General features: G+C 32.9%; 1 protein-coding gene across 4 annotated transcripts in view; it reads right to left on the bottom strand.

Annotated features, from left to right (window-relative positions):
* LOC122248304 (uncharacterized) overlaps nt 1–20,000 on the bottom strand; it is a 90,846-nt gene that overhangs the window by 19,190 nt on the left and 51,656 nt on the right. For 2 of the 4 annotated variants that reach the window (XM_043008225.2, XM_086543900.1), the window contains exons 4-9: nt 13,276–13,447; nt 5,781–5,910; nt 3,595–3,833; nt 2,385–2,618; nt 1,780–2,025; nt 1,342–1,528 (exon numbers count right to left, since the gene is read on the bottom strand). In XM_043008225.2, the coding sequence (XP_042864159.2) occupies nt 1,342–1,528; nt 1,780–2,025; nt 2,385–2,618; nt 3,595–3,833; nt 5,781–5,910; nt 13,276–13,447 (1,208 nt within the window). Of the gene's footprint in view, nt 1–1,341; nt 1,529–1,779; nt 2,026–2,384; nt 2,619–3,594; nt 3,834–5,780; nt 5,911–9,751; nt 9,882–13,275; nt 13,448–20,000 lie in introns of all 4 variants that reach the window. The other 2 variants (XM_043008234.2, XM_086543901.1) reach the window with 2 other exon arrangements.

Here is a 20,000-nt window from a genome sequence, read left to right as displayed (position 1 = left end):
ATGTTTATTTTTTTATTTTTTGTTCCCTTTCTCCATGCACCATATTAGTTTTGTATCTATCCTATAAATATAAGCTTACACAAACTAATCTTAGAAAGCAAATACTTAGGACAAGAAAACTTATCTACTACTTTGTAGCTCTTAGAATAATAATAACCCGATGATATCTAAACACAGGACTGTATTTCAGATTTTCATAGTTTTTTATATCTCTTTTCTGATATCAACACTATCATAAAAGATAGGCCTAAAGGCACTGCCATGAAATCCCTACCTTCTTACAACTGAATCCTTTTACATAAACATTTCCATATTCTTCATCAAATCTGTTTAACAACAGTTTTTTTTTTTCCAGTTACAAATAAGTTACTTTGGAAAAAAGAACATGCTCCATAAAACCTTCTGTAAAGGAAAAAAAAAGTATTTCTTTCACCTAGTGGATTTTGTTTGAAGGAATGAGGAAAATTGATAGATATGCTAACTTTCATTTCATTTTGTCCGTCTTTTGCTATCCATCAGTCTAATATTGTCTTCAAACTTTCCTTCCACATGAAACACACAAATACAACAATATCACACTATTTCTGCAGACTTCATTCCTAGATTAAAAGATAGTATTTGATTCTGCCTTTTCAATTTTTCTGGTTCCTCTTTTTCATTTTTAAGAATAGTATTTTGTATTTTGTAAGAAAGGTTGTACACTTCATGTTCTGTGGAATTTGCCCAACACACTGAATGCTATCAATACCAGAATATTAGTAACTTGAGCACTCCTAAAATTCCCATAAGAGTATTAAGTACTATACTATTATCAAATCTATTTTGCACTAGATGTTAACTATACATTTTCATTCATAAAAATGCATTTCCTACCATCAGACATTCTTTTTCTTATATCTCCTTGAAATCTTCTTTCTCCTGAAACATGTATAATCAAAGTTTTTAATAAATAAAAGAGAAACATGATGACCTGCATAATTTGGATTTGTTGTGAAAGTAAATGAAATAAAGAAAAAGAAAAAAAAAGCTGTAACAAAATACTAAGTGATATAATATAAAAATAAAAAATAAAAGATATTGCAAAATAATCTGCTTTGATAAAGAAAATAAAATAATGCATAAAACAAGTATTAACACTAAAAGGAAAATCCTCCCCTTTTACATACTACTTTAAGTAATAATTTTTTTTCTCCTAATTTCTCTATATATCTTATCTTCCTACTTGCTGTCATACATTTCCCTATATCCATCTGTATTTTCCATATCATACTTACAGCTCACTATAAGTAATACTTCTCATTCTCATTCTCATAATTATAGACATAGAAAAATAAAACATACCGAGAGGTTTGCTGCTCTTTCTCCTCATATTTTCATGACTCCCAGATTTCACTTTCTGCATCAACATTGACAGCATAGACGGTTTACGAGATGCTATGGTCTGAGACGACATGCGAGAGATGGAAGAACCTATACTTCCAGTTTTCTTCATGATATCTATAGCCTGTGTGCCATTCTTCATGTCAACCTGAAAACAAAGATAGGTAAAAAGAAAAATTCTAAATATAATCATCAGTCATATATATGACTTTATGAAGTGCAAGCTACTATTTTTTTTTTTTTTTAATTGCATGCAAAACTTTCATGCTGTAAATACTATTCTCGTTCTCTTTTTCCTCATGAGAAAATTATTCATTCTAACTTAAACTCTAACTTAAACTTGTCATGCTGTAAATCCTATTTTCATTCTCTTTTTCTTCATGAATCCCATGTGCCAACCTTAACATCGCCTAATCTATCTTCTTGCAGGTCTTCCTCATCATCCATTTCTTCCAGGAGTGGCAAGAATTCCTGATCTGGTTCTGGGACTTCAATGTGCGCAGTGGAGCCTTGCGGTGGCTCTCTGCGGAACTGCTCAGATGCGACTGTGTAAGGCAATTCTTGTGGGAAGATCTCATCCCAGTACATATCTTGGATCAGTTCTGGATGTTCACTGTGCATTTCATCCACAATGAGGTATGATACCTGGATGACACAATATATAAAAAGAAATATGTATTAAAACAATATTTAAATATTAAACATACACACACATATGAGCAACCATGATACATAATTGATTATTGTTTTCTATATTCATCTAAGAAAGTATAAAATAATAATAATAATTTCTTACTATGTTTACATATCAGAAGCATTATGACACATAACATAATCATACAGTAACAACACAAAAATACAGCATTCAGTGAGATGAGTTCCCTCTCCTCTACCCTGGTTTAAAAATGTCAAAGTAGTCTCCCTTATAATGAGAAATAGGGCTCATCCAATAGAGAAAGGGTGCAGTACTGACTCAAAACTCAACTAACTCTTCCCCAACAAACCTGTAAATTCCTATCCACAAGCCAATTGACTTCAAAATCATCATCATCTTCTCCAAACGGATTGACCAGTGATTCTGCCACTTTGAGCCAACCCATGTAGAAGAAGAACTGCAGCAGCGTAAAAACGGGTACAAAAAAGTCTAGGGTATGTTTTGGGATGTTTTGTGCTGGATCGAGAAATTGTCTTCCCATGATGGTTCCTAGGAAGAAGGTGTAGACAGCAAGAGTGACGACCTGTTAGGAAGAGTAATGAAATTTAATTGTTATGAACACATCTGAATCTAAATCTAAAATCTAAAATCTAGAATCTATAATTTTAAATCTAAAATTTCAATTTCTAAATCTAAATGCAAAATGTAGAATGTAAAATGTAAAATCTAAAGGTCAAATGTATAGAATGTAATGTAAAATGTACAATCTAAATGCAAAATGTAGAACGTAAAATGAAAAATGTAAAATCTAAAATCTAAATGCAAAATGTAGAATGTAAAATGAAAAATATAAAATCTAAAATCTAATGCAAAATGTAGAATGTACAATGTACAATGTAGACTGTAAAATGTAGAATGTAAAATGTAAAATGTAGAATGTAAAATGTAAAATGTAGAATCTAAAATCTAAAATGTAGAATCTAAAATCTAAATCTAAAAATCTAAAAATCTAAAAAATCTTTAAAAAATCTAAAAATATCTAAAGTATCTAAAATATCTAAAAAAAAAATCTAAAAAAAATCTAAAAATCTAAAGAATCTAAAGAATCTAAAATATATATATATAAAATATCTAAAATATCTAAAATATCTAAAAAAAAAAAAATCTAAAAAATCTAAAAAATCTAAAAATCTAAAAATCTAAAAATCTAAAAATCTAAAAATCTAAAAATCTAAAAATCTAAAAATCTAAAAATCTAAAAATCTAAAAATCTAAAAATCTAAATCTAAAAGCTATCCATCTACCTATCTATGAGTGTGAGTGAGTGTGAGTGAGTGAGAGTGTGTGTGTGTGTCTGTGTGTGTGTGTATGTGCATGTAAATGTGCATGTGCATGTGCATGTGCGCATGTGCGCGTGTGTGTGTTTGTATGTGTGTATATGTGTGTGTGTGTGTGTGTGTGTGTGTGTGTGTGTGTGTGTGTGTGTGTGTGTGTGTGTGTGTGTGTGTGTGTGTGTGTGTGTGTGTGTGTGTGCATGTATAGATTACCCAAGAACCTACCTGTGTGTAGACAAGTGGTATGCTGATCCAATCATAGCTAAGGAGACCACCGCACAGTCCTCTAAACCTATTGATTTCATCGATGATTGTCTTTACTGCAAAGTCATCGCGTATTCTGCCCTCCTTTCTGGCACGAGACACTATGCTGCCTGCCCACACAAGGGGCATCCAGTACTTGGGGTGTGATGTCTTTGCATCTAAGTCATCAAAAATCTTTTTTTCATTGGATGTCATGAACCCTGTGGAAACAACATTGTTAAAACACTAGCAATGTACTTGCTTTATTGCTATTTTGAAATATCTGTACTTATGAAATGACAAATTTACCCTATAACTTAATTACATTTACAAAATGCAGAATTATTGTAACAACATCAATTTTCAATTTATTCTTAATCTGTGAAAATTACATGCATAATTCTTATTTTAAAAATAATTTTATCTCTGACTTATAATTAAGTATAGCAATAATAAATAGTATCCATGAATACCATCAAATATTCGTAAAAAAATGTTTCCTCAATAACTTTTGTTGGAAAACCTTTAAATATCAGATAAATATAAATATTCCACTGTATTCCTTCCATATTAAGGGTGCATATCTAATTTCATCTACATCTCTATCCATCCAAAATCCTACTCTGGAAAAAGACCATTGAGATACCATCAATATTACCAACTCCATCATTAAATACTTAAATAAAGAGATAAGAGAGTAAAGAGAAAATCCAGGAAGAGGAAAATCAGAGAGAAATTCCAGAGATTCTAAACCTTTTAAACAAATGGTACACAGAACAAACATTAAAATTGTCAAGGCACGCAATTAGTTTTTTAAAAATACGTTATATCTAAAGAATATCTTAATCAAAAGAACTGGCTTCATACATAGCAAAACAAAACAGTTTCTTGTTAGCCCTCCTCCAAATTACTGTCTCACAATGACTGAAAACCACTGTTATAATCCTTCCTTTCCCAGTTATATGTTAATTATTAGCAGTTGAATCTGGTAGAGCACAGTTAACCTGATGTTCACAAGGATGGCCATTCTGATGTAGAAATATATCAAAACTTAATAAAATGAAACATGGGCACAGTGGAGAGACAACTATGTTATGTTGTATTTAATTTCATACTGTAACATGACATCTAAAATTAGCATACTTTTTTCAATAGTACTCTAAGGATAAGTATCTCAATTAAGAAGTACATATATAGAGTAGTACCAAATTCAATGATGAATTAAATGATGTGAATGATAGTTATGCAATTTTTTGTTAATGTAAATTCAGCTAATGATGAAGAGTGAGTCCTACACTACAACAATGGTTAAAAATGAAAATGTATTTTGATTTTTATCCTCATTATATTCATTATTAGTAGTATTCTTTTCAAATCAGAGATTCAGGACACAGTGTTTAGGTGCAGCCATAACAGAAGCTGTAATAATTAAATACAATATTTTGCATCATATGTGGAATAACTGAAAAACAGTGTATTTTCTGCTTCTTGCTCAGAATAATGAGATTTGAGAGAAAAAAATATCTGTAAGTTACACTTTTAAGTTACATATTTCTTATATTTTGTATAAAACATCAGATATTCACCATAATCCATGCCAAAGCAACATCATGAAATTCATGCAAATTACCCTAGACTATGTATAGTAATCGCATTACGAAAACCACAACCTAAAGAACAGTGTCTCCCTTTAAGTATATGTGCAGATACAAAATGGATTGATTGTAAAATCAGTACAACACTGTATCCTTTACTTCTTTACAAAAGCTGAGGAAGCAGTGCTATTTCAAATGTACATCCATTAAAGAAATATTGACTAAAACTGACGACCCACTTGATATCTGTTGTGCATGGTTTTCTGGAATAGGTGATTGGCTGGTATATCAATGTCCAATTTCTGCATGGAAATCACAATAATTTTGCATGTCAGTTTCATGTGTTCCAATCAAATTAACAGGCAACCATATATACCAACTGAAACAATAGTGTTCATAGTGTCAGTGACATAAGGAAACAAAATTTGCAAGAAAATTAAAAACAGAATTTGTATCAAAATAACTAACTACCCAAAGTATTAATTTGCACCCAGGAAGTTAAAAAGCTGTTATGAACATACAAAGGAAAAACCAAACAGCAAAAAAGGTGATGCAAGAAACTATTAGTACTACCAGCTTCAATCAAATGATCTGGGGTTGGAAATCTCTTCTTTACGCCTGGTGAGATCATTATGAACGTGATGAGCATGGCAAGGTTAGAATACCGTAAGATTGTTCTTCTCATTAGTTTACTGCGATGGTCCTGTAAGAAACACTGTAAGCTGAGAATTGAAGTTTCATTTCATCTATATATAAATACAATCACCTGCTTATTTTGTCATGTATATTGATTTTTGCAGAGTGACTGTCACAGTTACAAATGAATATGCTTTACTATGAACATAACATTAATGGTAGCTAATGCTTTAAGAAGTGATAAAGAATATATATACATATTTCTTTTAAATAGATTATTGATTATAAAAGTAAGCTTTCCCATTTCTTGAAACAGGGATAACAGAGTAACTCAAATGCTTATCCATTTTTTAATAATGATGATATATATTAATTTTCAACATAAGCAAAAAGGCTTTTTATATAAAACTCTTTTAATATTCCCTTGGATAGGAATATCAGGAGTTATTACCAAGCAATAAGCAAAATAACAGGCTAATATTAAAGAAACATTAATATCAACAAGATGATTTCTATACTGAATCTGAGTGCAATCTTTTTAAATAGTGCAGCTGAGAATATCAAGCATTTTAAAGCAGCTTTAAAATATTTTACCTATAATTAAGAATTTCAGTTATTTGCATGGAAAAATATTTCAGTTAACATGAATATTTGGTCACCTTAGATCTATTAAGTTGATACACACACATACATGCACTCAACAACACATACAACCACATAAGGACAGAAATACTGTATTCATTTACAGACAAACACACTTGTGCACATACACAACTGCACTCATACACACATGAAGTAATATTCCCACAGGAGAATATACACTTTGAGTACCACAATCCTTTTTCTGTTCTCTTCTGCACAGAGATAATATTGTCTGTAACATTGCATATATTACAATAGTATCCAATGAAAAGCCTCCATGGTCCTTTTAAACCAACCCTTTGAGAAATAAGTCTTTTTCTTTTCATTTTCTAAAAACAATTAGTTACCATTACATATTTTATTCATGACTAATACCTATCCTATACCAGACAAGTATATACCCAAGTTATGCACAGGATTTTCAAAACGCGGACAAGATGGAATAACATTTGTCAAAACAGTTTATGATGTTTTTACAATATAGGTATACAATATAAAGTTCATTCATTTTTAAAATATAAGTATACAAAGTAATATTATACAGTAGATGAAGGAGAAAGTGAATAGTTCAAAATTATACCAAATCTGTGATATAAATGAACAATATTATTGCAACGAATTTAGAAACAGGTATGAATGATACTGAAGAACTTTACAGCGTAAGAAATACATCTCTCTAAGCCATCCAGTCACATTCATACCTTTTATTAAGTTGTTAATTTATGGGACTGGGTTTAGATATCAATGTAAAAATGCCTTTTTTCATTTTGCTTTTCAATTCTTCAATTCCTCCCATCCTTATTCCATCCTTGCATATCTCTGGTATGATTGTCTATTAGTATGATGTATTTCCTTCTTGTATGTGTGCATTTTTTCATATATGGTTGAATGCATTTATAGTGTTTATAGTGTACTCATATAATAATGTAAAAATAAGAATGATGATGAATGATGGTAGTATTGATGATGGTGGGGTAGTATTGGTGATGCTGGAATTGGTGATGGTGGTATTGGTGATGGCAGTAGTGGTGATGATGGTAGTGGTGATGATGGTAGTGGTGATAGTGATGGTGGTAGTGGTGATGCTGGCTTGGTAATGATAGTGATGATGGTATTTGTGATGGCGTTGGAGTAGGTGATGAAGATGGTGATGGAGATGGTGACAGTATTACATCAGAATTGCATTATGCAATTATGAGGAAGTAAAAATACTTTTTGTACATCATTATTATCATTAGCATTATTATTACTACTATCACTATTATAATTGCAATTACCATCAGCTGTATCATTATTATTACTATCACTACTGCTGCTGCAACTACTACAACTACTATTGCTATTATCATTACTTTTGTTATCAATTGTTATTGTTTTCAGTATCATCATTATCATTTAATTTTCATCATCATAAATAGCATTATCACTATCATTGCAATTATAGTTATAATTATAATTATAATTCATTAGCATTACTATAACCATATTTTAATTATTATTTATCATTAAGTCATAATCATCATCATTACTTTCATGCTATTACTTTTCATGCTATCATCCTTATCATTATCCTAATCATCATAAATATCATTATCATTATAATCACAATAATTATAATTGAAATTATTACCATTATCTTTTTTTATTACTATTCAGCATTAATTCATAATCCTCTACATTACTTTTATACTATCAAACCTTTTTTTTTTTTTTTTTTTTTTTTTTTTTGGGGGGGGGGGTGAGTGCTTAGATGCAATTCCATAGATCCACCACTGTAAACAGCATGATGTCACTTGCAGTATTGTATTGTCAAACTTTCAAAGAAAAAAGTCTCTGGTGTCTAAATTAATGTCCGCTTTATACCTCTCCTACACCAAGATAAAAAGTCACGGGACATAGTTTCTCACAACGGTCTCGCCATTTAATATTTCATAATCATAAACTTCACTATATTGTGTCCCTCCTTCTACCCATCTTCATTAGATAGATGTGTGTGTGTGTGTGTGTGTGTGTGTGTGTGTGTGTGTGTGTGTGTGTGTGTGTGTGTGTGTGTGTGTGTGTGTGTGTGTGTGTGTGTGTGTGTATATGTATATGTATATGTATATGTATATGTATATGTATATGTATATGTATATGTATATGTATATATGTATATATGTATGTGTATATATGTATATATGTATGTATGTATGTATGTATGTATGTATGTATATATATATGTATGTAGATATACATATCTATACAGATGGATATATAAATGTGTGCACACACACACACACACACACACACACACACACACACACACACACACACACACACACACACATATATATATATATATATATATATATATATATATATATATATATATATATATATATATATATCACATGTATATCATATACATTTATATACAAATATATATTATACAAATATTATATTTAGATATACATCTATTTGTCCTAGCCAATGTTTCGATACACCTTCATCAGAAAGCGAAACAATCTCGCACCACAGTCCACCGAAGTCGCATAAATGTTTGGAAACTGTCGCATGGCGAATCAAGAGACATTGTTGCCGTGTCACTGGACTGTTGTGCGACTGTCTTGCAATATACATACTGTCGTGCGACTGTCTCGAGACTTTGTATCTTGGTGTGTAATAGGCTTTGATTTGAAAATTGAATAAATAAAAATAATATTGATTGAATTTACTTCTTTCCCATCATACTTGGCAGTGATTACGTCATCACTGATTTTAAAGAAACCAAAATGTTTATGTTTCAGTAAATATTCTTAGAACAGCAGACTGGATTTGAGATGAAAATGGCAAACTTACCTAAATACAAAAAGAAATTGAGGAAGAACAAGAAAAAGGAATTTAGTTTTGAAAAAGACTGACACAGGCTTATTTTCCAATGATAACCAAGGTTACAACAACCTTCCACTTCAGCATTACCTTTTTATCAATCTGTTTTCTTCAATGTCCGGAAAACACCGATAGATCCCTTTTTCATCGCCGTCAAAATACTAGAACTTACTACAAGTACACATAAAAAAAGCAACTTCAGAGAATTCACTGCACTAAAAAAAAAAAAAAGCAAAACACAAAAAATACTACAAGAAAAATACAAAAAAATAATTAGAAATGAGAAGAATGAAAGTAACAAAAAAGAATAGCAAATGAGAGCTTAAAGACTCACTTCATCCGCCATGGCTCAGGATGTATTTTTATTTTTTTATCTTTTTATTATTCTTTCTTTTTACCTGCTTCAACCAAGTGGTCAAGTGTTGGAAACCGTTTCTTGACCGTTGGACTTATCATGATCAGTGTGATGAGTTCTGTTAGATTGACGTAACGCATGACAGTTCTCCTCATCAGACGGGAACGCTCATCCTGTAACGACTCTTTAGCTGTTAGATCTGATGGTAGTTGAAAATCTTATTGAGAAATTAGGTTAGATTATTGTACATAGTTTTCTTCGTGATGTTCTTAGGTTTCTATGTTTGTCATTGGTTAATTAGTACCTTTAAATTATATCAGTACCACACTTTACAAATTCTAATCATCAGATGACCACATCAAAACATCTTAAATTTGTAATGTTAATTAAAGAAAGACTTAAACTATACACTAATCATGTTTAAAAGGTTTAAAGAAAACTATGGATGTAATAATAATTTCAAATACCTTAATCACTCTACAATACTATTCATAACAAAAAATCAAAAAAATGAATCCGAGACTTCGGTATAATTACATTTTCACACAATAACCTTCCCAGGGATTTTGATTTCTTGAATATCGTTAATTCAAGCCTACAGATGTATTGCGCATTACAATAATAATAATATGGTAGTTAATGAATTTAATATCACTAGTTTGCCAGGTGGTTTTGCCTTTAAAAAATACTTACCAGCGCCGGAGGTTCAAGTTTGGTTAGGTTAGGTTGTTAATGAAGGAAATTATTGAGAAACATAATTGTCCTATTGGTTTTTATGTGTTTTGAGTGTTCGTTACTGGAAAAAAACGAGTGATTTCCGAAAACGAAGGTCATAGTCGCTCAAAAAAAAAAAAAAAAAAAAAAAAAAAAAAAACAGGGTTAATAATATGAAGGTGGTATTGTGTGAAGATGCAGTTTTACCATTTGTTCTTATTCCTACTCCTATGCTTAATCTTTTTTTCTCTGTCTTTCCTTATTTGGATTATAATTTTCTTTACAACTTATTAGCAATACAATGTTGCGGTGTGTGTGTATATGTGTGTGTGTGTGTGTGTGTGTGTGTGTGTGTGTGTGTGTGTGTGTGTGTGTGTGTGTGTGTGTGTGTGTGTGTGTGTGTGTGTGTGTGTACATATATATATGTATATATATATATATATATACATATATATGTATATAAATGTATATACATATATATATATATATATATATATACATATATATATAAATATATATAAATGTATGTATGGATATGTACAATGACAGATTGGACCAAGAATTTCCAACCTTTGCCACAGCATGGGCTCCCTAAATACAACCAGCCTCGGTCACGGAGTCTCTACCAAACTCTACCGTATTCCATCTTCAGTACGTCTAAACTATTATGGACATGCTCAGCATTAATCATTATATTAACCATTTTACCATCATAGAGAAAGCACTGGTTCATAATCAGAAAGCCTTTGCAAATTAACAAAGCCTTTGCAAAACCAAAGCAGCAGGACTAGATGCAAAGTAGGCTATACCCTCATTGATTCTTTATTTGTCAGAAAAGAGTGCTGTTTCTGATTTTAAAGCTACAGACATTTTAGGCGAATTAGTTATTTGATTGAGTGTTTAATATGAGTGCTATTCAACAACCAAGTACTTCAAGCTAATTACATTAACTGTATAATAATCTCTGATCGAGAGGTTTATAATGTATTGTAGGTCTATCCTAACCTACCTTGAAGGAGAGGCGTCGATGTTATATTATTTAATATTCAGAGAATATCTGGACTATCATCAATTATAATGATTTGCGTATGACAAATAATGCTTTAAATATCACACCGACAGAATCTGGTGCAGCAAATATTTATGAAATGATTGCTAGGCTGTGGCGTGGCAACGAGATTAGATAAGCACTATTGCCCTTAAGCAAATATACTACGTCCCTCTCTAACCAAGGGTTTTTATTAATCAAATAACACTAATAATCTTCAAGAGATCATATCAATGCAATTGCCTGTACCTCTTCACTCAGTTATATATACCGTTACTGTATACACTATACATTATATACACGTATATCATAAATAACTTTCCAAGATGAGGTTAACCTAAGTCGCCACGAGGGAGTATACATGCAAAAAAACATGTGAAAAAACATACTTTGGTAAATTTCCCATCAGCCCTGATTACTTACTGTATCCCCTAGAAGTTAAATTCAAGTTTCTTCATAAGCATTATATACAGCAACCTGACGAGGTTCTCATTGGAAATATAATAAAGTAGAAACTGTTTAGTTAAATCATATTATCCATCAAAAATATATCCCTGACAGCATGATCAAAAGAACAAATATTCCAGAAAGGTTTGACCAGTATGTACACACTCGATCATACACATACACACTGCAAAGGTACGAACCAATTATATGATACAACATGCAACATATACAAACATTACCTTTACAAATATAAAGTGGCATGGATGAGCAGAACTCCACGATGCACTATGTGTAACAGGCGTTTATATTATACATCTTTTATGAGGGAATCATTTATTCTCATTCACAAGGTAACAATACAGTGGTTCTATAGACACCATACACAATATATACAAAAATAAAACTAACTTTAGAATAACACTAGAAACTTAAATAATGAAGACAGAGTTGCTCTACATTGAGCTGTATATGTTCTGAGTATGAAGAGTGTGTAGTTCTTTAGTTCAAACCATTTTCAGGCGCCCATAACTGGTGAATCACAGCTAGTTATTTGATGAAATAAAAACATTTTGTAAAAACAAATCTGGATAATAATGCTACCGACAACTATAAGGTATTCTCCTTTGCGAATGCAGATTTTCTTAGTGCGTAAAACTTAAACGTCATTTCAAATACATACACATTTCATAACAAGATGCTTCGAAATACCCACATATAAAGTGTGTACATATCTAACTCTTCCAGAAATAAAAATAATACAAAAAAAAACTACAGTAGCATCTACACCACCTAGAAGCGAATCCAAGTCTCAATTAAAACGTCTTACAGAGGAAAGTGCAGTTACATCCTTTCCAAATTTCCCATGGAGGCTTTCCATATGAATCCTTTGAACCTTCATTTTTTTTTCTTCAAAACCAAATAGAAGAAAAATATATTGAATTAAATCACAGGAAATTAGTCTAACATTCAATAGCGTTCATGGAACTTTGGGGTAGCAACACTGAAAGATCTAGAAACAGAAGTGAACAGAAGTCATTTGTTCAGTCATTTTAGCTTATTAAAGCACATGATAGCAAAATGGAAATTAAATCTATGACAAATCAGATTATAAATATATATATATATATATATATATATATATATATATATATATATATATATTATGCACTTACTCAAGATGAACATACCTAAACATCCAATACAGTCCTACACAAACAACATACAAACTACACAATACACATAGAAGAAGAAATAAACACTCCAGATATAAAGAAACAGAGGCAGACAAACAAATTAAAGAAATAAAAGACACACACACTATAAATAATTCATTAAAAAAGCGAGACAAGAATATTTACCTGGCCATGGATGGAAGTGGACACGAAGAGCGCCAGGGAGTCTGGCCAAGGGAGGGACATGTACTGGTCCCACCATCGCTGAACCACAATGCTCACGTAGAAACCCAGGACGAAGGATACTGGGATCAAGTCAATGAAGGACTCGCAGTAGATGGCTACCTTCTCGAACGTTCTGGAAACGCAAGGGGATTCATCAGATGAAGTTTATTCATTTTTCAAAATGGTGATTTCTCTCTCTCTCTCTCTCTCTCTCTCTCTCTCTCTCTCTCTCTCTCTCTTTCTCTTTCTCTTTCTCTTTCTCTTTCTCTTTCTATTTCTCTCTCTCTGTTTAGTAAATGCAATAATGATAAAAATATTCATGATAATAGTAATAAGATTTTTTATGACAATGCTTTTCAAAAATCCGTCGGTGGGGACGATAATTTCATTACTAATGATGAAATACTCCAACTGCAGCTACTATTACTATCCCCATCACCCTTTTACCTACAATTGTCATCACTTTGTTTATATTCTCACACAGCATTTCAAGCGAATATTTTAAATTATTCTTCTAAGTTGCTCTACAAAAATCCAAGTCTGTCAACGTGATTCAAGCCTTGGAACACCTCAATACCGAAATTGCATCGAATGCCTTTTTGAAACAGTATTCGAAACTACGTTTCGAAAGGTCCGAATTATAAGTGTACGGCTCTCTTTAACATGAAGGGCATTTTATCATTCATCTTCATATTGTAGTAGCTTGAATGCTCTGTTGGAAGACGGGTAAATAAGACAAAGGAATTCAATAATATGGGGAAATATAATTAGATTTAGAACTGCCATTATATTGGTGTGGATGTTCGATTTTGTTTTAATTTCCTATATGGCGATAGAGATAATGTGACAAGTAATATGACACTCACGCTTTATGATCTGATGTGTTCTATATCGCTAAAATTAAGATTGAATTAATAATGCTCGATGGAATGTAGACGAAATTAAATAAAAGCGTCTACTTTCTGCTTATTCTGTGTCATTGTGGAACAATCATTTGTTTTACAATGGAAATATACTTACTCTCAAAATGAGAAGCAAATATAAAAATATGTGGAATCTTAAATAATCAAAATAAAAAAGTAGAAGCGAGAGGAGGGAAGTAAATAGAAAAAGGAAGAAGGAGAACATAAAATGTAAAAAAGGAGAGAGCAAAACAGAAAAACTAGGGCCGGGGAGGGAGGCAGAGCGTGCATGCTGTGTACACAGCGTATCAGCAAAGGGCGTTGACCAAAATGACCAGTTTGCAAAGCCTACGTCCATTGCATTGGGTAACTTGCAAGTCCTGATGTTTGGGTAAATCAATGTAACGGCTAATACTACCACTATTACTATTACTACTGGTGCTTACAAGATTAGTGTAGTACTATTAGTGCAGGTAATAATACTGCTTCTGAAAAGCATCTACAGGTTACCATTAGTACTACTACAGTTACTACTGGTACTACCACCATTACAATCACAACTGATATTAACATTATTGCAGGTTTTGCGACTATTATTATGTTACATTTATAAGTACTACTGTACCAACTACTAGTTGTAATATAGGTAATCATATTATAAGAATATAAAGTCAGCAAGACAATTACACTAATAAGGTCATTCTTATTTACAGAATAAAAACAATTGTTCCTTTTCAAAACACCAGTTTCCCGCGCTGTGACTAACCAAGATCAAATATGGCGCCAGAGAGACGGCCGTTCTTTCTCATCAATATAATCAGCAGCAAGAACAAAGAGAGAGAGATTCGTGAGCCAGTCGTGTCTTTGTTGACTTCCTCGCTTTGTTATTGTTTATTCCCTGACTGACAATAAAATTAGGCGAAGAATTAAAAAGGGCTTCGAAACGCCTTCTAGCTTTTTTATTTTGGTTTCGTTTGTGCAGAGCGAGACTTGGTTGCTAAGTGTCACATGCGTCTGGTGTGTACGTGTGTGTGTGTGTGTGTGTGTGTGTGTGTGTGTGTGTGTGTGTGTGTGTGTGTGTGTGTGTGTGTGTGTGTGTGTGTGTGTGTGTGTGTGTGTGTGTGTGTGTGTGTGTGTGTGTGTGTGTGTGTGTGTGTTTGTTTGTATGTGTGTGTATGTGCTTGCGTGTGTGCTTGCGTGTGTGTGTGTGCGTGTGTGAGGAAAACTAGATCACATATTTCAATCCATTCAGCAACATAGAAGAACCACCAAATACACATTTTTTTTTAAATAACCCACTCTTACTATCCTCCCAGACGTACTGCAGAGAATTCGCGCCAGAACGAGTAAACCTAAAGTATTGACTCAACCCCTTAAATGCATGTTCTATGACAGGGACTCGTGATGCTCGCTGTCCAGTAGTCACGAACTCAGGTCCTCCGACGTTGGAGTTCATTCTGTCATGGATTTTGGTGTTGCTTTCATCTGCAGTGACAGTTTGTTTTTCCGTCATCATCACTATGATCATCACCGGTATTGCCTCCTCATCACTTCTGTTCTCATCACTATTTTCATCACCGGTATTGCCTCCTCATCACTTCTGTTCTCATCACTATTTTCATCACCGGTATTGCCTCCTCATCACTTCTGTTCTCATCACTATTATCATCACCGGTATTGCCTCATCACTTCTGTTCTCATCACTATTATCATTACCGGAATTGCCTCCTCATCACTACTGTCATCATCACTATTATAATCACCGGTATTGCCACCTCATCACTATTATCATCACCGGTATAGTCTCATCACTACTGTCATCATCACTATTATCATTACCGGTATTGCCACCTCATCACTACTGTCATCATCACTATAATCATCACCGGTATTGCCACCTCATCACTACTGTCATCTTCACTATTATCATCAACAGTATTATCTCATCACTACTGTCATCACTATTATCATCACCGGTATTGCCTCCTCATCACTACTGTCATCATCAATATTATCGTCAGATTATCATCACTGTGATCATCACATCATCACTACATCAGCACCAGTGTCGTCACCTCATCACTATCGTCATCATCACTATTATAGTCAAATTATCATTATCGTCATCATTAACATTGTTATCATCGCCAGTATCATAACCTCATCACAATCATCACATTTTCATTATAAAGACAACAACAAAAATCATAAAATTTACAAGAGTAAGGATAAACATTAGTATCATTATCATTATTACTATCATTATTCTTATCACTGTTACCATATGCATAACTTTTACACTATAATGATAATCATCATCATCATCATTATTGTTATCTTTATTACCATCATTAAAACTATTCTGACAAATCATACTGTGAACATCATTACCAATTATATAGATGATAATGAGTATTGTGCCACCTCATCACTACTGTCATCAGCAATTATTAATCATCACCGGTCATTGCACCTCATCCACCTACTGTCATCTTCACTATTATCATCAACAGTATTATCTCATCACTACTGTCATCACTATTATCATCACCGGTATTGCCTCCTCATCACTACTGTCATCATCAATATTATCGTCAGATTATCATCACTGTGATCATCACATCATCACTACATCAGCACCAGTGTCGTCACCTCATCACTATCGTCATCATCACTATTATAGTCAAATTATCATTATCGTCATCATTAACATTGTTATCATCGCCAGTATCATAACCTCATCACAATCATCACATTTTCATTATAAAGACAACAATAAAAATCATAAAATTTACAAAGGTAAATATAAACATTAGTATCATTATCTTTATTATTATCATTATTCTCATCATTGTTACCATAGGTATAATTTTTACACTATAATGATAATCACATTAATCATCATCATCATTATTGTTATCTTTATTACCATCATTAATACTATTCTGACAAATACTGTGAACATCATTACCAATTATATAAATAATGAGGTACTAGTAATAGTAATACTGAAAATAATAACATAATAACTAAACTATTACTAATAATAATAATGATAATGATAACTGTAGTAGAAATAATAGCAAAAATAATACTAGGGATACTAATAATTATCATCATAATAATAATGATAGTGGAAGTTATAGCAATAATGATACTTGTGATACTACTACTGATAATAATGATAATAACAAAGAGGATGATAATAATGATAATGATAATAATATAGATAATGATAATGATATTAATAATAGTAATGATTATAGTAATAACAATGATGATAATAGGAATAAATAATAATAATAATAATAGTGATAATAAATTATAAACAAATGATAATAACAGTAATAAATAATAATAATAATAATAATAATAATAATAATAATAATAATAAATGATAATGGTAATAATAATTATAATAATAATAATAATAATAATATATATAATATAATAATATAATATAATATAATAATAATAATAATAACAATATCAACTATGATGATAATGATAAAAATAAAAAACATCACAACTACGGATGGCTTCGAGTAACTGGAAAGCTCTGCATTGGAGAGGAAGAGGGGGGGGGCGGTAATCCCGTTATAAACTCTATAAACCTTAGTACACTCTCACATTCAGTATATTGCTATACCGTGGAACGAAGTGTTGCATAGTGCTGTTGATCTGAACACCTACAGGTTTGGAAATGTTAGATCGAGTCCTAGCAGCATGGGCTGGTGAAAATACCTCAAATTAATTGAATTTGATTTCTAAAATTCGTCCCAAACATACTTGAAGAGTCCCACTAAATAAAAATAATAATAATAATGATAATAATAAAAAAAATAATAATGATAATGATGATGATGATAATAATAATAATAATAATAATAATAGTAATAATAATAATAATAATAATAATGATAATAATAATAACAATAATGATAATAATAACAAGAGTAATGATAATAATAAATGAATTTTGATAAATAATAATAGACCGATCTGAAAAAATAAGAAAAAAACTTTATATGATGCGATCAACTAGCCAGCCTGGCCAAAAAGTGATAACAGACCTCAGTACCCACACAGTTCCCTGTACCTGAAGAGCCAATAAGCTGTATTAATTAAAAAGGATTTCATAAGTAGATATTAATCTACGTGGGACGTTGCCGTATTGATTTTGATGCACGTCATATATGTACAATCGGTTTTAGAATATTGATCATTTTAAAGCCTTTAGAAAGTATAGCTTTTGGTTGCGAAATTGTGCATCTACTTTGTTTACAAATGTACTAAACATCAGAAGACAAAATATAAATAAATGCACATGTAACGTTATTTTATAATATATACTAACATTAATAAAATTAAAATACACTTCCTTTATTTACTATATCGTAGCACAGGGATATCGGAACCAATATTTTCTCCCGCCTTTTTGGGTCGTTGTATAGACACAATGGGTTATTTCTTTTCTTTCTTTTCTTATCTTTGGAGGGGGGGGAGGGGGAGGGTATCAGCCTCACTGGATTTCCCTCCTGCATGAGGGGGCGGGTAGGAAATCCCTCACTCTCGCCTCGGACCCGAATGTTCGAGAGGAAATGAAAACTTGTTGAAAATAAGTTTGTTTTGTTTTTTCGAATGAAAGTTTTCAAATGTCAGGTGTTATTTATAGAATACAGAGTGTGATACAGATTGGACTTTGTGTATGTAGGAGAGGGGGGATGCACTTTGTATAATATATATATATATATATATATATATATATATATATATATATATATATATATATATATATATATATATATATATATAACCTACCTACCTACCTACTACCTACCCCCCTCCCTCCCTCCTCCCTACCTATCCCTCCTCCCTCCCTCCCTCCCTCCCTCTCATCCCTCCCTCTCCACCTCCCTCTCACCCTCCCTCCCTCCTCCCTCAGTCCCCCGCCTCCCTCCCTCCCTCCCTCTCCTCCCTCCTCTCACCCTCCCTCCCTCTCACCCTCCCTCCCTCTTACCCTCCCTCCCTCTCACCCTCCCTCCCTCCCTCATCCTCCCTCCCTCTCACCCTCCCTCCCTCTCACCCTCCCTGCCTCTCACCCTCCCTCTCTCTCACCCTCCCTCCCTCTCACCCCCTTCTCTCTCACCCCCTTCTCTCTCTCTCTCTCTCTCTCTCTCTCTCTCTCTCTCTCTCTCTCTCTCTCTCCCTCTCTCTCCCCCCCTCCCCCCTCTCCTCTCTCTCTCTCTCTCTCTCTCACTCCTCTTCTCTCTCGTCTCTCTCTCCTTTCTCTCTCTCTCTCTCCTTTCTCTCTCTCTCTCTCTCCTCTCTCTCTCTCCTCTCTCTCTCTCTCCCTCTCTCTCTCACTCTCTCTCTCTCTCTCTCCTCTCTCTCTCTCTCTCTCTCTCTCTCTCTCTCTCTCTCTCTCTCTCTCTCTCTCTCTCTCTCTCTCTCTCTCTCTCTCTCTCTTTATCTCTCTCTTTATCTCCTGTCTCCATACAACGTCACAAAACAAATGACGCAAGGACTCTTTTCCTTCTCGAACCGGATAGAACCGCTTTGCCCACGTCACCTCCAAGGTCCCGAACCGGTTTCTGCCAGTTGGTGCGGTCGATATGTATGTTGCAAAGACAGACATCCACACTAGTAAAGGTTAACCACGTGCATTGTTGCATTCTGATGCGGTGTCTGGGCCCGATATGTACGCCTACGGTGTGCCTTTTCTCACGCGTACAGAAGGAAATCCGGCATTTTTTTTTTTCTGTTTTGATTTTGTTTTTTTTA

Source organism: Penaeus japonicus, unplaced genomic scaffold (genome assembly GCF_977035675.1).
Source record: "Penaeus japonicus unplaced genomic scaffold, GWHDUDI00000001_assembly GWHDUDI00000014, whole genome shotgun sequence".
Lineage (NCBI taxonomy): Eukaryota > Metazoa > Arthropoda > Malacostraca > Decapoda > Penaeidae > Penaeus > Penaeus japonicus.
The sequence above is the reverse complement of the archived record's forward strand: the minus strand, read 5'-3'. Positions and strand labels throughout refer to the sequence as shown.